This window comes from Ahaetulla prasina, chromosome 3 (genome assembly GCF_028640845.1).
Source record: "Ahaetulla prasina isolate Xishuangbanna chromosome 3, ASM2864084v1, whole genome shotgun sequence".
NCBI classification, from domain to species: Eukaryota; Metazoa; Chordata; class Lepidosauria; order Squamata; family Colubridae; genus Ahaetulla; species Ahaetulla prasina.
In genome coordinates this window covers 49,523,654-49,543,038 of record NC_080541.1, presented here as the reverse complement: position 1 = coordinate 49,543,038, position 19,385 = coordinate 49,523,654, and the positions used below count along the sequence as shown (strand labels likewise).

Below are 19,385 nucleotides of genomic sequence, written 5' to 3'. Positions count from 1 at the left end.
ATATAAAACATTTGCTAGACCAATTCTTGAATACAGCTCGCCTGTCTGGAACCCATAACACATTTCGGACATTAATACAATTGAGCGTGTCCAGAAATATTTTACAAGAAGAATTCTCCACTCCTCTGAATACAACAAAATACCTTATGCCACCAGACTTAAAATCCTGGGTTTAGAAAACTTAGAACTCCGACGCCTTCAACATGACCTTAGTTTAACTCATAGAATCATCTATTACAATGTCCTTCCTGTTGAAGACTACTTCAGCTTCAATTGCAACAATACACGAACACACAATAGATTTAAGCTTAATGTTAACCGCTCCAATCTTGATTGCAGAAAATATGACTTCAGTAACAGAGTTGTTAATACTTGGAATACACTACCTGACTCTGTGGTCTCTTCCCAAAATCCCCAAAGCTTTAACCAAAAACTGTCTACTATTGACCTCACCCCATTCCTAAGAGGTCTGTAAGGGGCGTGCATAAGAGCACAAGCGTGCCTACCGTTCCTGTCCTATTGTTTCCTTTCATTATATCCAATTAATATAGTTATTACATACTTATGCTTATATATATGCTTATATATTGTATAGTTATTTCATGCTTATACTTATATATACTGTTGTGACAAAATAAATAAAATAAATTAAAAAAATCCATACCATCCAAATTTCTAATGTGAATTCACCAACCACAATGCTTTGTGGTTCTGCTCTAGATAATTGTTTCATATATTCTTATAAAAACGAAAAAGGCCAACTGTTCAAATAAACTATTATACAGATAGTCTTCAACTTATGATTGCAATTGGGACCAGATTTCCAGTCATAAGTTGATATGATTGTGCATCAAAGCATTCGTGTGACCAGACCCTATTTTATACCATATTTTGCAGCAGTTGTTAATCGGATGTCACACGCATAAGTGCAACCCTATCCTTCTGAATGGAGATCTTTTGCTGGAAATTGGCAAAAAAATAAATAAATCACAAATTGCAGTCATGTGACTGCAGGACTTTGCAAGCACTCAGAAAGGAAAACTAGTTGCCAAGCACCCAAAAAGGCAATCAAAATGAGAGTGTGCCTGCAACAGACAGCCACTATTCATCCAAGAAAGATTGTTCATTCCAGTCTTTATTCATGTGGAGAGTCTCAGTAGAAAAAGGTTCTCCACAGTAACTTTTATTTGCTAAGCGACCAAGGTCAACATGTCAGCTTCCTTTTCATATACTTTGTTTCTTCTGCTTATTCACTTATTTTAATAGTATTTTCCCCTATTATCATATAAGTAGGAAATGCAAGATTTCCTCATTAATCTGAAGCTGGAAAAAATGAGACTACACACATTCAAAGATACATAGAATAGAATAGAATAGAATAGAATAGAATAGAATAGAATAGAATAGAATAGAATTTTTATTGGCCAAGTGTGATTGGACACACAAGGAATTTGTCTTGGTGCATACATTTTACTAGTGCTAGGAACCTATTGAAGATATTACAATAAAAGAAACAAAATCCTATGCACTTAATTGCAAAGGAAATTTGCAAACTGAGTGGATAGGACAGGACAAACTAAACAGGTGATTTCTGAACATAATAATTATACGGTTCTGGGCAATTCATTCAAAGAAAGGAAGATAGATTTGGGATATAATTTCTAAACAGTAGTTATAATAATAGTACACATACAATTAAAAAATACACGGGGTGAAATAAATTACTGCAATAGCTTCACTTACTTCAGTCGGACTTGTAAATTATTTGCAAGTTCTTGTTTGGCAGTAGTACATTTTTGTTTAATATCTAAAAGTTTCCTGTGGTTATTTAACATGATCATCAGTTGATTTGCATGGCTCAAGCACAAGTCAGGTAGTACAGAAGGATCTTTCAAGTTCTCTGCTCTCTTCTGATTAGCCAAAAATCCCTTAATAAAATAAATTGATGTAAGAATATAAACATTTTCTGTTCTCTGTACCAAATAAAAATTATGTTAATTCATTCCCAATAACTTTAGAAGACTTTTTTAAAAAACGAGAATCATCTATGGACAATTGATTGGTATCCATACTAATAGCTAAAATGGTTTCAGAATACTACAGTAGTCCTCCTCTAAGATCTTGCAAAATGATAGATAATAGTTTAAATGAGCCATCCCAATCTTTTGGGTGCCAGGGACCTGTTCCATGGAGACAGGTTTTTTCAGGATTGCGGGCATGGTTTCACATACTGCCTGGATCCCGCACATGCTGGATGGGGCTTCGCTGGGGCTTTGCTAGCTTGCACAGATTGGTTCCTGGAGGGCCACAGACCAATGCCAATCTCTGCTCTGAAGGTTGGACACCCCTGCTCTAGACAATTGTTTCATACCTTCATATAAAAATATTCTAAAGGACACCAAATGACTTTATTATCAATAAAAACAGCAGGTAATTTAGGTTTAACAAGGTTGCATTAAGTTAGAAACTAAGTGACAGAATCCTTATAATATATTGCCACCTACTGACCATATTGAATAAGATGTTATATACACATGTAATTATGCAATAAGAAAATACCTACATTTATTTTCTTATTTTTGTTCTTATTCATAGATTACTAATTCTGCTACTAGTTTTAAATATTTAGAGTTTTTATTAATACTTTTTTTCATTAGAATGCTATTATTTGTATTTGTGGTGCTATCATGAACTACTTTCTTAACATATTGTTTTTAGAAATATTTATACATTTTTATTGGAAAGTTTTAACTTTTAAACAGTTTTGTAAAATTGTATTCAGTGTTAATAACACAAAATATCAAACAATCTGATTACACCTGCGGCCAATGTTTCAATCTTCATTTTCCTGTTGTTTTCAATTGGCATATTAGTGAATTAAATTAATACTGTTTATGCTCTGGTTTTTAAAATGCATTTTATTAAGAAATAAGTGCTCCAGTGGTTCTAGAGCAAAAGAAGGCACAAATGTGCGCTTGAAGAAGAACTTTTGAAAAGGACAACTACAGAAAATACTTTGTGATAAGATGGATCCAGGAAAGCTACTCTTAAAAGGAAATAAATAAGGAAAACCTTTAAAACTTGGGGTATTTAGCTTTAGGGATCCCAGCCCCTGTATCAGATTGGAAGAAGACTGCAAATCAATCTAACCTAGGAAAAAGAAAGATTATATAAACTGGCATATGTTAGGACTATGCAAGTATTTGAAATGGATGTTTCTCTTAAAAGTTCAGCATAATTAGTTTGAAGGCTTTTTCTGGTTATCCAAATTGTGTATACAGTATGTACACAGATAACTCCTCCAATAAAACAACTAGACAACCAAGTTAAAGCTTCAAAGTAGACATGCTGAGTCTAAGTTCACTGCCTTGAGTTATGTATAAAAATAATAAAGGCATGTATATGGGGGGGGGGGAGATCTAAAAGAAAAAAAAAGTAAAACTTCAAGGACGGGAACTGCCCTGTGCCTTACGCATAGCAACTCTTTTTAATTGTCTATTAAGCCATAATATTTATTTTATTATTAATATTCCTATGGTGTTCTACTCCCCATGGCTCCAAGCCTCAATCACAGAAAAAGCAGAGAATTAAAAACAAAAGTATAATAATAAACAACATACAACACAATGGTACTGAATAATAGGGGTAAATAAAAAACAACCCCAAATGTTCTAGAATTAAGATTTTAATTCTTTACATTTAAGAAAGAGATAGTTCTTACATATGAGGCAAACTATTTGATAATATTATAGAATTAAACTATTTCTAATTGTTGAATTGCAATTTCCTGATGCTTGACTATAATGGCTGATTTTTTGGATAACTCAGTTAAGCAGCTTCTGTACAACAAACCTCTAATTCAGAAAAATAATAGGAAATGTATTTGTGTACATCAGATGAACATTATCTCAGTATAAGTGGTCATTGACTTTAATCATGAAAGCAGTGCTAAATAACACAAAAAAAGTGGGATTACATCAGAGATAAAGAATTTAAATCTGACTTGAAAACCTCTGGTGATGTCTTCAAAGACTCCCAGAATCACTGGGAGTTGGGCAGCAAATATATTTATACTAAAACATCAACACCAAAATCAGCGCCTGAACTAAAGAATGAGGTAGTGAATTTCATACTGTTGTAGGAAGATATCCATATCTGTGATTTTAAAAAAAAGTTTAATTTCAAATTTATGTTCTGTTAAAATAAAGGAAGCAGCATAATCTAAACAAATCCAATTTATTGAACAATTTTCAGAACATTCTATTATTATAAAAAAGGCTATCTTGCCTTATTCAAAACAATTACCACTTACCTGAGCAAGTTCTTTTTGTTCATTAACGAGCCTGCTGCAGCTAGCTATCATCTGGTCCAGCGCATAAAGCCTATCTTCCAGTCCCTTAATAGCCTTCATGTTCTGATTATCTAATTTGGCAATTGTCTGTCTACAGTCTGCCAAAAAAGGCTGTATAATTCTTGGATCAAGCTGAAAAACAAAAAGACAAATTTAATGACGAATCGCTTCTTATGGAAAGGAAATTATGGGGAAATTATTATCATGTGTGGGTAACAAACAATTAGATTCATAGTCTGACCGGTGAAAACTAAGTCCTGACCAAGGATCCAAGAATTTTTAAGGTAATGTCTAAGAATATAGGCAGTTCCAAGCAGGGTGGTCTTTTGTAAAAGTAGGGTATTCAAGTCCAAAAAAATTCAATATTTCCTGACATTGACAAAGCCCTTTAAATAGTACTGAGGATTCTAAGTAAGATTGGTACAACAACAGATTTCTTTTTCCGTAAGAGTTCAACTTTGATCCACAAATCCCGCTATTTCATAACTATCCAATTATTTTTAGTTAATCCTAGCATCACCCAGAATAGCAATATCAATGAACCAGACTGTCTTCTTTTCAATAACTATTATATCAGGCATGTTAGGTGCAAGGTGCCTGTCTGTTTGAAAGTTAAATTTCCATTAAGATCTCAACCTGCTCATTTTCCAAAATCTTCTCAATTTGATGATCCAATAGTTTTAACTACACTCAAATCCAAGCTTCTGGAAAAGTTTCCAATGAATTTGGACAACTCGGTCATGATGCTGCTTGTAGTCAGTTTGTGAAATTTTGCGGTAGCCACTGAACAAAATGGTAAATTGTTTCATCCTTTTTACTACAAAGGCAACATTAGCTATTGTAACATTTGAATTTTTGCCTTCATGAAATTAGTTGTCAAGAAGTTTTTATTAGCTTTTCCTTTATATCCTTCAAATATTAATCATGCATTGGCTTTTTCTTCCAATTAACAAATTGGTTTTCAATTGTTTCTTTTCTATATTCAGACTTCACCTTTATTATTTTCAAAAGTTTTTCCTGATCGACTGCCTTCATCAAAGATTCTTGGCTTTTCTTAATGTAGTCATTTAGGCCATGTTTTCTTCCTCCAGTTTGTTTAATCTCTACAAATCCTCTATTCATTTTAGCACTTCACATACAACCAATCAATACTACTTTTTGGGTGCAAAGCATGGTGAATTGTCATTAGTTTTCCTGTTTATCAAATTATCAAATTCTATCTGGGTCCAATCAACTATTCCTGCTGCATATCAAATAGTAGGGACTATTCAGGTATTAATTGCTTTAATGATATGTTCATCATTTAGCTTTGTTTTCAGAATTTTCAGAACTCATTGATTCTCTGTAGCACCTGAGCTCATTACAGGGAGATTAAACTTGAAAATATGGAGGAATTTCCTGACAGTGAGAACTATTGATCAACAGAACAGCTTGCCTCCTGGAATTGTGGATGTTCCATTGTTGGGAATTTACAAGATAACCATTTGTTCGGGATGGTATAAGCCCTTGGCAGAGGCTGGAGTAGAAGACCTCCAAGATTCCTTCCAGCCTTATGATACTACTATATTTAGTAGATGTATTTTGACTTGATTTTGTAATACATTGGAAGCATCCAAATCCCCAAAATATTTGTAGCCTTCTTTGGGTACCACTGCTGTTACCAAATCTTCATTGTTAAGCTGTATTCCATCATCTTCAACTATTTTTCTGCCATTATGGCTATAGTTGCACACTTGATGCCAAATTGATGGTAAAATTGACCTTCATTTCTTAAGCAGAAGATATTTTCCTTCCCTCCTTTTCCACTAGAGCACAATAAAACATTGAAAAATGGCTTCTACAAGATAGTCCAAAGGGAGTGCCATATACAGAAACCTATTATAAAAGTTGCAGGAGGGTAGAACTGGATTTAATGAGATTTATATTATGAAATGGTCTTAAAAGCGCAGCTTTAGTAAACTATTTAAGTCTTGGTGTATTTACAGAAATTAGTTCTTTTAAACCATACAGTCCTAGTTTCTTTCAAAACAAATCTCTAACAGTGTCTTATTCTGAATTTTTATTCAAAGCAAATGTCTATGTCATGCCCATATATTAACATGTTAATATTTAATATTATTAATCTACCTCATCTAATGAAACAGACTGAAATTTGAAGTTGCCACTTACAATACCATCTCTTAATCCATAAATTAATTCAGTCCAGTAGCTATTTAAAATATTTAAAGGACAGCACAGATCAATTCAAAATCATTTGTATTTTTATAGTAGTCCTGGATATCTTTATGCAATTCAATTTACTACATTCTGCTGTCGAAACACTTATTTTTCAATAATAATTTTAGCATGCTGAATTCTTCTATCAAGAGATATTCCTGGGGCACTTACAGAGCAAAACATGACTAACTTAAGGTAGTCAGGTATTCCTTCCAATGACTGGATAAATGGTATTCCCTGAAAACCATGTGCATTTGAAGGACAGAATGCATATTAAAAAAAAAACCATGAATGCATCTTTAAAAAATAAAGGGCAACCTCCTCAATGGTGAGAGCTGTAAGCCAACTGGATGACTTTGGGCCAGTCACACTCTAAGGATGTTCACCATCTTGTCTCTCTATATACATATATTTTTTAAAATTTTTAGTGCTCTTTCTTTCAAAGATAGTTTAAGAGGGGAGAGGGGATCTTTAGAACATCCAAAATACTGCTTGCATTAAACATAGCAATTGATAAAAATTAGGAACTGTTTTGATCAGTTTCAACCAATACAGTTAGGAAACGTCTCAATGTTTTATCTCCCTACACACTGGAAGGAAGAAGGGAAGGGAAAATTAAATTTCGCTTAACATTAATTTAAATCCTATCATATTACATGTTAAGCAAACAACTAGACAGTCACAAAAATTATATTCAAATTGCTAGAATCAATACTAGAACAATAATTCATCATGTCAATAAAAATTAACAAAAATCACATTTGGGAAAATATGATGTTTTTAAGGTTCTGGAGAACTTATAGGTCATGGAATCTAAAAAAATAGTTACTACTACTAGATATAAAATTAATTACAATTATATACTGGTTAGCATTCCTATATGACATACAAAGTGGTTTAGGGCAAAATCTGGAATAAACATTTAAAATACAGAAGTACATGGGAAGACGTAATTGTCAAATAATAAACCAGATGTTTATTACCAATATACTTGTAGACATCAATGTCAGATGCCACACAATTGTAGAACATATATTACTAAGATCAACTTGCATCTATGTGATAGAATATAAATTTTCAGAAACAGATTAAATGCATCAATCACAAATTTGTTACTGTACCTTTACCAACTATTATGCTGATTAGGGCTATGAGTTTTAAAATTAATGTTTGAACTTCACCAGTCTGAGAAAGATATATCCCACTACTTTTCCCAAGGATTCAAAGATCAAACCTACACATTTTGCATTTTCTTTGCTTGGAAGCCCATATTTTTGGTGCTGTGTACTTATTATATCAGTTGATGGTGGTTGAAGCTTGAATGGGAAGTGAGATTAAGTCAATTGCTACATGAATAATCTAAACTAGGGGAGTCAGCTTCATTTTTTCATATTATTGATAAGACTAAAATAGACTAATATGCAATTAATCAGAGAACCAGACAGTTTTCTAGTTCAGATAAGTTATTCACTTGAAATTTTTTTGTCAATCGCCTTTTTTAACCAGCATGGAAATTCAAAATATCAGCCATTTAGCAGGCTAGTAAGAAAAAGATCTTTTATTATCAACTTTGGAAATGAAGGAAATCAATGGAGAGGCAAACAAAATAAAATAACTTGGTGGAAGAGTGGAGAGGTCTGACAGCACCATTGATAAGCCTTCAGAGAATTTTTTCTCATCTAGGGCTATAAAGTGACTAATATAATATAGGTAGCCTTCAACTTATGATCACAATTGAGTCCAAAATTTTCATTGCTAGCAAGTTTTTTTTAGTTTTGCCCCATTTTACAACCATTCTTGCCACAGTTAAGTGAATCATAAATACATGCCATTTGCCAAGCATCTGAATTTTGATTTGACCACAGAGATGCTGCACTTGGTCACAAGTGTGAAAAACAGTCATAAGTCACTTTTTTCAGTGCCATTGTAACTTGGAACTGTAGCTAAATGAATGGTTGTAAGTTGAGGACTACCTATATAAAAACACTCACACCCTTACCTTGAACATTTGACACTGCTTTAGTTGTTAAGATAATGGTATGTATTAAATTTTTCTGGAAAAAATATGCAAAGTAGCATATCATATAAATATGAAAAAACCTTATGTACCCCCAAAATAATTCTATTGGGAGATAATGCCTGGGAAAAGAGGTCATGCACAAAAAACATCGTCCTCTTCCACCAGTAAGAATCTATGTTGAATTGCAATTATTATCTTTAAACCAACATCAAAAGGCCACTTTAGCTCTAACATCCTGTATGTTACTTACAAGAAGAGTTATACAAGAGAGAAAATAATAATTCAAAGGGTTATAAAACAGAACACAATGACATTTTAAAAAACAGTAACTTACTCTGCTCATGGAATCAAAACATTTCCTGACCAAGGACTCAACATCATTAGGTCTATCTTGAACATTTATCCAGTCTAAAAGTGAAACATTAAAAGAAGGCAAATCATTCTCATTTAGCTCCATTGAAACATCTCTGTCTTGGACTGCATATTGACTAGCTTCTCTATTTTCATTCACTTTTTCAAAATCTGGATCATCTGAGGTTGGATGTTCCACCGACTTGCAAAATGATGCTATCAATAATTGTTTGTTCATTTTAAGTGTATCAGGAGAAAGCATAACTTCAGCCGACTTCTCATTTTCAGTGTCTTCGCTTTCTGTTCCTCCATGGTCAGTGGAAGAATCCATTCGTTCCAAACACTCCCTGTAACTATGTCTAGTTAGGCACTCCAGCAATGGGATCTTGGCCATAATAGAAACAGCAGCCCCTAAGCTTGGAAAAATAAATAAACAAATAATGTTAAGTATAAATAAACAAAGATGATGCTTTTCAGTGATTTCACTATGTTACCTTAATTCTTCTAATTTTATCCAAATGCTTTATCAGACAATGAAATATTAAATGTGTTTTGACTTAATAATCTCTTCACTACAACTAAAAATTTTAATGTACTGGTGTACTTTAAAAGAGTTTTATCAAATAATCTGAAATGTTTAACAAATTTAAAGTAAGAAATCAGATAGGTAAAAATTAATATTTTGCACTATTTTATCAATGTTATATATTTTATGTGAATCTGCCATTGAGTCAGTGTTGACTTCTGATGACTGCCTGGACAAGTCCCCACAATTTTGTTGGCAAGATTTTGGAAGATGTTTGCTGTTGCCTAAGAGAAAATGACTGAGAGAAAATGATTGACTCAAAATCACCCAGCTGGATTTGTGCCTAAGACTGGACTAGAACTCATACAGGTAGTCCATTTGTTTAGTGACTTATGGCCATTTTTCAACTTATGAATTCAGCATCCCCATGGTCATGTGATCAAAATTCTGATGCTTAGCAACTTGTTCATTTGTATGACAGTTGCAATGTCCCAGGGTCATGTAATCCCCTTCTGACAGAAAAAGTCAATGAGGAAGCCAGATTCACTTAACAACTGTGCTACTAATTTAACAACTGCAGTGATTCACTTAACAACAACATGGCAAGAAAAGTCATAAAATAGGGCAAAACTGATGGGGCAATCACTGTACCAAAATGACTTTCAAAGTTACATATATAACAACATTAATTATACAGCAATACTGTTTTCTTCCAAATTTTGAATGGAAAGTCTGAATATAAATTGTATCTGAAGATTAGCTTTCCAAACATTCAAACACGTAGTCTGCAATTATTTATCATCATCATCATCATATTAAATAATGAAGCCTTAAAACCTATTGAACTGTATGGGATCTTTCCTTATTAAAAAAGGCTATCATAATTTGTATTATGCTTTAATGCTATGCAACTGATCACATAAATGCTTTCCAAATTAAGTATTAGTACACAAATAATAAGCCAGTAAATGAAATCCACTGCAAATATATTTGCAGTCATCTATTTTTTGGGTAATATACCAATGACTATGTTCCACTGAGTTCAGAGGAATCTGGTCTTTTACAAGTGCAAACGAACATATGATCACATTTTCAGAATTCCTGAATAATAGAAGTACAATCACTCACTGCTTTCCTCTTAATTGCTATTAAATCTCAAACACAAGAATTAATGTACTGAATAAAGTCAAAACAAATGTACAAACTCATAAAAGCTTAGTTTTCAATAGCAATAGCTTCTTACTGAAAAGTCTAAATGCAAACTTACTGTGTAAGTTTCAGTTTAATATCATCTATGGATTGCAGGTAACTTGAATATGCATTTTCAAATTTGAAAAGCAATTTTTGATAAGAATATGTACAATCTTCCAAATTTGCCATTATAGCAGCCCAGCCTTGGTGCTGAAGATGTTCATCATGAACGAGGCCTTCACAGAAGGAGCAAAGTTTTTTGGCTATTTCATACATTTCCTGTATAAAAAAATATGTTAAATATCAATAGCCTATATTTTCTAGTTAAAACATGTAAACATAACATACATTTTTCCAAGGAAAAAAATATGGAACATAAAAGAATGTAACTCAAGAAAAATATGAAGTCTTGTATGACAAGAAATGCCCTTGAAAACATTTTGTGAATAATAGTTTTAAACCTTCAGGAGAGATAATCCAACTAATATTTTTCAGTAAATCTTCTCAGAAGAAATGTCTATATGACACTAGCAATACTAGTGTTCTCATTTTTCTGCAGTATCCTTTGTCTTTTCTGTAGATAAAAAGAAAAGCAATGTTCATATGCTGATGTCTTTCATTAAACTTTCCCTCCATACGAGCAATTTCAATCTCAGCTAATTTTCAGGTTAGATAACTATTTTAATTTCTTTGTCTTTCTCATCCATTTTGTCTTTCCATTACAGGTAATCCTAAGGTTACAATCATTCATTCAGCGACTGTTCAAAGATACAAGGGCACTGAATGCATCCTCGTTGCAGTGTCCCTGTGGCAACAAGATCACCAATTCTGATATTGCTTGCCAGCTTCCCTTAAACAAAGTCATTCGGAAAGCTGGCAGGAAATTAGAACTCACAGTCACATGAGGTCCACACTTAACAACCTGGGTGGTCCTTGCTTAACAATGGCAACCAGGACTGCCAAAATTGCAATTGTTGAGCAGTACAGAGCCATAACATTGTCCTTTATAACCCCATTGCTTAGTGATAGCAATTCCGATCCCAACTGCCATCATAAGCTGAAAACTACTCACACCTACCTTTTAGCCTGGGTTTATTTGGGGGTATTTCTGATTTTGAAGAGGATCAAATTAATTCAATAAATGTATTTATATTACATGCAGTCCCTGACTTATAATGGTAATTTGAGTCAGAATTCCATCGCTAAGTGCTGTGGTTATAAAACACACCTGCATTGGTTAGCGTTAGCAATCCTGGAAAATCCAATTGCCATAGTTAACTGAATCACATGGTCAGTAGGCAAGCAACTTCCTGCAGCTTCCCATATCGAAGTCAGTGGAGAAGCCAGCAGGATATTGCAGTTCCTAGGCCAGCAGCTGGTAAGTGGCTGCTGCTGGCTGGGGAAAGAGCACAAGGAGATGCACAAGACTGGAAAAAAACTTATCTACGAGACCTTGACATTTATAACAGATGTCCAAGAGAAGACTCAAAGCTGAGTTTTGTTTTTGGTTTATAAATCTCTACAGTTTTGTTTTTTGAAACTGGCCTTTTTATCTACCCATTCGTAAGTACTTTGAAGAATTTGGCTTGGATTTTTTTTTATATTGCCAGGCAGCAGCAATGACCTGGATGAAGGAATGGGTGGAACTAAGGAATACAAGATTACTGACTTTGGAAGGACATGATTTGCAACTAGGATGGCATGCTTTTTTATGGTATGGGAGAAGTAAGATACATACATATTTTCACAGACATTACATAAGAAATGCATTGCTAATGGCCTGGGAGAAGATTAGAGATAAATACTATATGAAAATTTTATCATGGTTATCAACAATGGAGGCTTTAATACACCCAAATACTTTTAATATTAGAAATATTATTAGGTATAGGGACTTGTTAACAGACAGGGGGGAGCTGAAGCAGAAACAAGATTTGGAAGACCAGGGGATTGAGTTAGATTGGTATATGTATCTGCAAGCAAGATATCAGAAAGATGTTAAACTTTATGGTTTCTATTTAGAAAAGACTGAGCTTGACAGGATCCTCACAGGAACAGAGGATAAATTAATCAAAAAAATGTATAATTTTTTGTTGGGGGTTGAGTTAGAACAAGTAAAGGAAATTATGATAGCTTGGGCTAAAAATTTTGGATATTCAATAGACCTAGACAAATGGCAACAGCTATGGGAGAGGAATTATAAATTAACAATGTCCACTGCATATAAAGAAAATCAATATAAAATGTTTTATAGATGGCATATGCCATCTGAGAAACTGGCGAAAATGTTTAAAGAAAAATCAGCTAAATGTTGGAAATGTCATCAGCTACCACGATCTTATTATCATATGTGGTGGACATGTCCAGAAGCCAAAAACTATTGGGAGAAAATAAAAGGCTGGATAGAAGAAATAACCCAATATTGATCTAAAACCTGAGTTGTTTTTATTGGGGATCCTACCAGAGAAAATTAGTAAAGGTAATATTTATCTGATTATATGTGTAATTACAGCAGCAAGAATAGTTTTTGCGCAAAATTGGAAAGCAGAGAAAACACCTCTGGAAGAAGAAATTATTAGAAAAATGTTAGATCGTGCAGAAATGAATATATTAACTTTGATGATTAAAGAAAGAGAGGATTCAGAATACTTTAAGACTTGGGACAACTTTTACTATTGGTTAGAAGAAAGATACAGATAAGTAATGGATAATTATGTAAGAAAATGATAATAATGTGTTTGTGGAAAAATGGTAATTCAAATTGAAATGAAGAAAGAAGAAACAGCAGAATAATGGAGCCAGGAAGAAAACACCAAGACGTCACATGGAAGGAATTGTTGATGTTTTAAATGTATGTTTGTTTATAAAATCAAAAACTTTATTAAAAAAAAAGGAGGTGCACAAGAGCGAATAAGAATATGCTTGGGGGGAGGTAAGTGGCAGACACAGTGCAAATACAGAGAGGCTGGGATACGGTGTTTGGGTGGTAGAAACTTACTCCAACCACTTGCAATCTTCCCTGTCAATATCAGCCTTACCAGGTAGACCAGAGGGAAAACACAATCAGATAAGTTAATTCTGTTTTACTGTAAAGCTACAATAACAGAAGCTTGCAAATCTGAAAGCACACACCTCCCATTGTCTCCTTTACAGCCTGAGAAGCTAGAGAAGGCCCCTTCTGAGTCTGTATGCATTCTCTTAGCTGACAGTTCCCTAGGCAGCGTTTCTTTGCCTCATCTCTCCAAGTCTTTCTCACATACCCTTACAATTGGTTTCTCCACTAATTTCCTTGGGAAACCAGCAGGGATCATAGGATTGTGGAGCACTAGTCATAGGTGTGAACTAGAAGCCAACGGCCCATGTCGCAATCATGTGATAATGGGGGTATTGGGACAGCTGGAACCCCTAGGACTGATTGCAACCACCATTTCTTCAGCATATCAAAATTTTGAACAATCACTGAACGAATGATTGTAGGTCAAGAACTACCTCTAATAGAAAACAAATCGGTGATTAGGAAAAACAGCCTGTTCCTAATATATAATTTGGGGAAAGGGATGATTTAACAGCATTCCCAAGTGTCTTTCACAGTTTTAGTTCCAAAGAGAAATATTCAAGAATATTGTTAAAATTATCCCCTTTCCCAAATTATATATTAGGAACAGGCTGCTTTTCTTTATCACTGATTTGTGTTTCTATTAAAATTACCCCTGGAATAAACAGAAACATGCTGTTAACAAACAAACAAACAAAATCCCTGTATCTGTAATGGGAATTTTATCCCTTAGCATAAATTTAGATTTCTGGTAAAACATATGTTCCTTTCATAAGCACCAGTGCTATAATAATTTATATATGTGAAACGAACATTGTTTCAAAATAATAATGTGACTATCCATGTTTATTTTGCTGCCATCCCTGACAATTTTTTTCTATTAAATATGAAAATTCATTACATAATTTCAGTTATTCATAGAAATATTGAATCTGTAAGGTCAGCAAAAAAATAAAATCCATATAGAAAAATGTCTCAGCAGCTTTCTTTCTTTTACTAACATTGAATATTATGACAACAAAGATAACAAGTTCATTTTTGAATTATTGCCATGTTCTTATCCTAGATTATTAAAAGGGAGAAACAAAATAATGTGGATATTTAGGAAACTATATTGAATCACTGCTTTATTGATTATTGTTTCCCAATTATCACAGGTAAGGTACTCCGCTATTATCTAATATTTGACATGTCTCACTTGAAATGCCAAAAACTGAAAAATACTTACTCTATTATTTCCATTATTAGCTGCTATTTAAATTTCTATTTTTAGATATAGTGCTGGGGAGCTCTTCCTGAAAGAATTGAATTCCTTAGTGCCAAAAGTTTCTTTATCTACTTGATGAAGAAAAGATGTATGGAATCTAGGTATCTTAATGCACAGCCAAGTTTCTTTATTCTGCAAACACAATTAAGGTGTTCACACAACTCAAGAACCTGCCTCTCCCATAGCAAAGAGTACATTTGCTTCTATGCTGATCTTTACCATAGTCTCCCTCACATCCTGGACATAAATTGCTTCAACTTCTACCCTCAAAACGATGCTATAGAGCACTGCACACCAGACCAACTAGACACAAGAACAGTTTCTTCCCGAACGCCATCACTCTGCTAAACAAATAATTCCCTCAACACTGTCAAACTATTCACTAAATCTGCACTACTATTGATCTTCTCATCATTCCCATCACCCATCTCCTTCCACTTATGACTGTAACTTTGTTGTTTATATCCTTACGATTTATACTGCTATTGTTTCCTGACTGCTTCTTTGTACCCTGTGTCTATCATTAAGTGTTGCATTATTAAGGGTTAAATTTGTACCTATGACTATCATTAAGTGTTGTAAGTATTGTTGTACTTTGATGAAGGTATCCTTTCTTTTATGTACATTGACACATATGCACCAAGACAAATTCTTTGTGTGTCCAATCACACTTGGCCAATTAAAAAATTCTATTCTATTCTATTCTATTCTATTCTATTCTATTCTGTTCTATTCTATTCTACTCTCCCTCTTTAAAATGAGTAATATGTGCAAATTTACAAGTGGGTTTCCATTCAAAGAAAAGAAAAACATTTTTTAAAAACCTTAAGAAAAAAATGGATTTAGTAAGGGCTTTAATAAATAAAGCCTTCATTACAGTAGCTATACTTAAATATTCCAAGTATATTACTGGGCTTGTGCACTTCTGAACCATCTATGCCTTTTCTACATCAAACCAAGGATGCTTCATGTGTCGACTTCAACTCCCAGAATACTGAACAATGTCCATGCTTCGTCTAGAATTCCGATAGATGAATTTCACATTTTTGGAACATATCCAATTTGGGTAGATTATCTATCTTTGCCTTTTCCCACAAAGTTCATTCTAATATTTAATACTTTAGTCTGTATTTATTTCTGAAACAAAATTAATCTGATAATTATTAACATGGGATTTTGTTTTTGTTCTTTCACATTTGTGTTAATGTTTTGTATATTGATGTATACTTTAATTCAATTAAAGTATACATAAAGATACAAAATATATTAACATAAAGATGAAACGATAAAAATATCTGGATTTACAAATGATTTTACAATATTTTAGATTGTGTTTTACTGAATCTAATTTTCTGTCACAAAACTGCATAAACGTTGTTCAAGGTTTTAAGTCACTTACCACAGCAAGTATGTTCATGAATTAAAGTTTACATCAATATACAAAACATATTAACATAAAGATGAAAGAACAAAATAATGTGGATTACAAATGATTTCACAATATTCAATTGTGTTTTATTGAATATTTCTGTCACAAAATTGCATAAAAGTACTTAAAGATTTTAAGATTTTAAGTTGCTTACCACAGCAAGCTGTGTCCGTGAAGCTACTGTGTGAAAAACTGCAGGCATCATAAGGGATTCTTCAACTTTTATTTCCATCTCATTTTCTGCTAAAAATGTTGTTTTAGGTATAGCTGGAGGACGTTCACACAAGATCATTTCTTTATTGAAGAGGAAAATTGGGTTTGTATCCTGTATTAAATAAAACCAGTTATTTCAACTTTCTTTTCATTATTGAATAATTTAAATATTTTAAAAAATTATCTGAATATTTACCGTTCCAGCACTGTAACTACAGACTTTTCTGTCAGCTGCCATACATTCACCTCCATTGACAACCAGTACCTGATATTGAATGGCTATCCTGTATTTGTTTTGGATTGCTTGTTTAAGATCAGCCACACTAATAAAACAATAGAAAAGACAGTGTGTGCATCAAATGGTTTTGTAAAAGTCAAGGATTTTTAGCCCCTATTTAAAGTTTGAGGAAAAATGTCAATTTTCACTTTGCCAACCTTTATTTGTAAGCAGCAATAATTACACTTTTGGGATCATGCAAAGTTTATCCAGAATCTATAACAATAGAGATATAATATTCTATATTACCACTATTATTATAAAAATATAGTTCATGTGCTATGTTTTACCAAAAAAATTAACAAAAGAGGAAGATATTTTCTTCCTCTTTGGTTAAAAAAATAACTTAAATTAAATAAAATAAATAAATAAATAAATAATTAACCAAAGAGGAAGGAAAATCAAGAGAGAGGTTTTCTAGCAAAGATTCAAATATGTTTCCATGTAACTACATTAGTGAAAGGCTTATTCCAAACACCACAGAGAAGTTACAGATGTATTTTAATAATGGTTCTGCTTCAATTCTTAATTTTAAAGTTTGCAACACTTAAAGACAGATGGTTATTCTAACAAAAGGTTACATTTAGAAGATTTTTTTTTAAAAAATGCCTTACTTCTGTACTGCAAGTTCTGTATCAAAGGTAAGGGTAGTTCCAGTGTTGACCAGAAATACATATAACTTCATGGTGACTTCTTTAGGTTTCTGAAACTTATACCTTTGACTTTGCTATTATTATTTTGAAACTGCAAAAAACAAAAACAAAAACCTAACTCCATAACAGTATTAGTCATAAATACTGAAATTATCTAAATCATTTAGCTCTGTTCAGATGTTATTCATGCATAATTACACGACAAATATAAAAGAAACAGAAACAACACATATCAGTCTTGCTGTCCCTATATGGAGCAGGAGGTAGTCTCCAGTCTCCATTCATGAAGAGTTTTATTTATGTTCAAATAAATAACAACAGAAACCTACTGCAGGTGGTATAGACTGCATTCCCTTTTGTCGTTTCTCTTTCAACCCTCCAAGTGATAGGCTGCATTGAGCTGAGGATAGTGCCTAGTCCGAAGTCACCCAGTGAGTTTTTATACCTAAAAGTGGACTTGAACCAGGTTCTTCCAAAATCTAATTCAACCACAATTCAGCCTGGAATTTAGGTTGTAAGTTATTGCAGTCATTAAGTGGGTAACCATGTAACCTGACTCAAGTTTACCACCGCATCCTAGCTTCCCAGGTCTGGACTTTAAGCAACCACACAGATGTAAAGAACTACCTACTGAAACAGTGGCGGGAGGCACGAAGGGGGAAGTTATCTCCTTTCCATGCACAGAAGGGAACTGTAACACTTGGCTGGAAAAAAGAAGCTTGAATCTTTGTGATTCAAGCTTTCTTTTCTCCACCCCAATGTTGCAGTTTCTCTTCTGCCTGCTGGAGACACTCCGTCCCAGACAGGAGGAAATCAATCCATTAGGCAGTGCTTTTGCTCTCAAACAGGCTGGGTAAAGAAATCCCTTTGTGAGGGACATTCTTCACCCAGCCTTTTTGAGAGCAAAAGCAATCCCTACCAGAGAAACTCTGCTCCTGCCTGGGTAGAAATCAATCCAACAAGCACTGTTTTAGATTTCAAGGAGGCTGGCTTAAAAAAGACCGTCCCAAAATCCAACTAGAAATCCAAGTTTGGATTTCAGGATGGATCTCTTTCAACTAGCCCCCATGTGGCGGTGACTTGCGGCCTTCCCTGTTGACTTATTGGGGAAGCTGGCAGAAAGTATTGCTAATGGCAACCATATGATCGCAGGGTGTTTGGCAACCTGTCTTTAGTAGAGGGGTTGACAAACACTCAGATTGCAATTACGTTGCAATTACGTGACTAAAGGGATGCTGCAACAGCCATAAATTTGACCGCGGCTCGTAAATCCCTTCGTTCCCTTCGTTCAGCGCCATCGTAATTTCAAATCTAAAATTAAGATAAAAAGAGAATTATACCTAATGCTATTTATTTCTCAGAATATAGAAAAAAATGAAACTACTACTGAATATAATGTTAGAATCTCATTATCTCCATCTGGAGATTTTTGTTGCCCATAGTTTAATGTATAGTCAATAATACTCTAAATGGGCTCACTGACCAGAGGCAATGTAACTCAATGGAAAACAAACCTTTTATCCCAGATCAATTACTGAAACAAAAATAGGGCTTAGCCTAGAACTTTGTTATTCATGGTTTGATCACCTAAGTGCCCTAATTTAAATATACTTCATTACAGAATGTGATTAAGGATCAATCAACAGTGCTGGGCAGGAATTTTAATTGCATTTAGAATTGCATTCCCTACAATAATACTAGTAGTTTGCCATTTGAATGAATCATTGATAATTACATTTTTGCATTGGAGGTTCTGGAGATACTGGGTTTTACTTCAGTAAAGCTATACGAAAGTAACCCTTTCAGGGAGCAAACTGTTCACTTCACAGACTCAT

General features: G+C 33.7%; 1 protein-coding gene across 5 annotated transcripts in view; it reads right to left on the bottom strand.

Annotated features, from left to right (window-relative positions):
• The window catches only part of RB1CC1 (RB1 inducible coiled-coil 1), a 74,456-nt gene that overhangs the window by 44,229 nt on the left and 10,842 nt on the right, over window positions 1-19,385 (bottom strand). For 4 of the 5 annotated variants that reach the window (XM_058174894.1, XM_058174896.1, XM_058174895.1 and 1 more), the window contains exons 3-9: window positions 17,512-17,641; window positions 16,817-16,943; window positions 16,562-16,732; window positions 10,733-10,935; window positions 8,923-9,355; window positions 4,313-4,483; window positions 1,744-1,928 (exon numbers count right to left, since the gene is read on the bottom strand). In XM_058174894.1, the coding sequence (XP_058030877.1) occupies window positions 1,744-1,928; window positions 4,313-4,483; window positions 8,923-9,355; window positions 10,733-10,935; window positions 16,562-16,732; window positions 16,817-16,943; window positions 17,512-17,582 (1,361 nt within the window). In that variant the 5' untranslated portion in view covers window positions 17,583-17,641. The remainder of the gene's footprint in view (window positions 1-1,743; window positions 1,929-4,312; window positions 4,484-8,922; window positions 9,356-10,732; window positions 10,936-16,561; window positions 16,733-16,816; window positions 16,944-17,511; window positions 17,642-19,385) is intronic. The other variant, XM_058174898.1, reaches the window with a different exon arrangement.